Source organism: Diaphorina citri, unplaced genomic scaffold, assembly GCF_000475195.1.
Source record: "Diaphorina citri unplaced genomic scaffold, Diaci psyllid genome assembly version 1.1 scaffold3072, whole genome shotgun sequence".
NCBI lineage: Eukaryota > Metazoa > Arthropoda > Insecta > Hemiptera > Psyllidae > Diaphorina > Diaphorina citri.
Genome location: NW_007380484.1, coordinates 13,845 through 15,829, shown reverse-complemented (window position 1 = coordinate 15,829; position 1,985 = coordinate 13,845). Strand labels below are relative to the sequence as shown.

Sequence of the window (1,985 nt, the reverse complement as noted above, 5' to 3'; positions counted from 1 at the left end):
TCAATCAGAATTTGGATTTCATGACCAATATAACGGACTCTGTTGTCCAGGCAAAGAAGCCGAAACGGACACCAATTTGGTTCGTCAGAGATCCGCCTCTTTGGACCAATTTCACGGACGCCTCCCCGACGGCCAGCTGACGAGGAATGTGTCCTTCCTTCACAGCAAAATTGACCACAGGAAGCTCTTGGCGCAAGGTCTCATGAACGGGAGGGAAGTGAAGGATTCTAGGAAGATGTTGACCCATAGCCTTTCCAATGAGACGGCAGGATAACGGACTCTGTTGTCCAGGCAAAGAAGCCGAAACGGACACCAATTTGGTTCGTCAGAGATCCGCCTCTTTGGACCAATTTCACGGATGCCTCCCCGACGGCCAGCTGACGAGGAATGTGTCCTTCCTGCACAGCAAAATTGACCACAGGAAGCTCTTGGCGCAAGGTCTCTTGAACGGGAGGGAAGTGAAGGATTCCAGGAAGATGTTGACCCATAGCCTTTCCAATGAGACGGCAGGGCCTGGGGATGGGGATCGGAGTGTGAAGCGGTCAAGGAGTTTGATTCAGAAGATTCTACCGCTGCGGTTGACGAGACAGGGCCGGAAGAAACTTGCCGAGTCTGGCGACTTGGACAAGGGTCAACTGGGACACGTGAGTAACTCTTATTTCTTTTTATTTTTAACTTCCCTGAATTTTCAAGACTAGAGAACAGAAATTTCTAGTTTTAAGAGTTTGGGACGAGACAGGGCCGGAAGAAACTTGCCGAGTCTGGCGACTTGGACAAGGGTCAACTGGGACACGTGAGTAACTCTTATTTCTTTTTAATTTTTAACTTCCCTGAATTTGCAAGACTAGAGAACAGAAATTTCTAGTTTTAAGAGTTTGATTTAATTTTTAACTTCCCTGAATTTGCAAGACTAGAGAACAGAAATTTCTAGTTTTAAGAGTTTGAGAAAAAGTTCCATAATTGCCATCAAAGAAGAAATTGTTACGGTTTAGTCCTTCAATAGTCAATCTGTATAAGTATCAGTGTACCCCTCAAAGCTGTAAGTTACTTAACCTTCGCGTACCGGTTTTAAATATTGTGAGGAACCTGAGTAGTTCCCAAATTTACGACCGCCGCGAGTAGTTATCTGATTCTAATTTCTTTGTCCAGGTTCCTGAATCTCGCCCCTCTGCAGAGGACCGGTGTAAGATGCCTCTCCCCGACCTCCCGTACGACATTCCCGATCCCGACTACACCACGGACTCACACGAAGGCATCTACGAAGAGCTAGATCCTCCTTCCCGAACTTCAACGGAGGTAGCCGATCAGAGATTCACTTCCCGAGTGCCCCCGATTCCGAACAAAACGAAAGTGGGAGGAGTCAAGTCACCAGAGTCAACGCTCATTGGTCCACCAAGTGGAGGGGGCGGAGTCAGGTTTCAAGACTCGACGTTGATTGGTTCGTCGAGTGGAGGGGAATCTTCGGGAGCTTCGTCCGGCTATTGTACGAAGATTACGACGCCGGATGTGGACACTCGACGTTGATGGGTTCGTCGAGTGGAGGGGAATCTTCGGGAGCTTCGTCCGGCTATTGTACGAAGATTACGACGCCGGATGTGGATTATTATGTGAGTATTGCGCGCGCAGCTTTCTATTGGCTCGTTTGAGTTCGGTTGGACTCGAGTAACATCGGTAATTCTCGGGCTTCGCTCTACGACCAAGTGTTGAATTTCAAGAGACTATCTTAGATGCGTCCTTTAATCAGCGACCACACTTTAATCAATCGGCTAGTTTGAGTTCGGTTGGACTCGAGTAACATCGGTAATTCTCGGGCTTCGCTCTACGACCAAGTGTTGAATTTCAAGAGACTATCTTTAGATGCGTCCTTTAATCAGCGACCACACTTAAATCAATCGTCGCGACGGTTCGATATACATAGACACGTTCACACCACACAGTAACTTTTATTCACCAAGGTTAAGTTTCAAATTATCATGGCAATTTTA

General features: G+C 47.3%; 1 protein-coding gene across 1 annotated transcript; it reads left to right on the top strand.

The window, feature by feature from the left end:
* Positions 1-257: 257 nt before the first annotated feature.
* Positions 258-1,524, top strand: LOC113471823. The gene is made up of 2 exons (XM_026831257.1): positions 258-644; positions 1,150-1,524. Exons 1-2 carry the CDS (start codon positions 258-260, stop codon positions 1,522-1,524), a joined length of 762 nt encoding a protein of 253 aa, XP_026687058.1.
* Positions 1,525-1,985: the final 461 nt, after the last annotated feature.

Excerpts from the sequence above, each read along its gene's own strand:
- LOC113471823 (XM_026831257.1), top strand. The coding sequence starts at position 258 with ATGAGACGGCAGGATAACGGACTCTGTTGTCCAGGCAAAGAAGCCGAA. Across the intron at positions 645-1,149 it reads ACAAGGGTCAACTGGGACAC|GTTCCTGAATCTCGCCCCTC; the intron begins GTGAGTAACTCT and ends TTCTTTGTCCAG.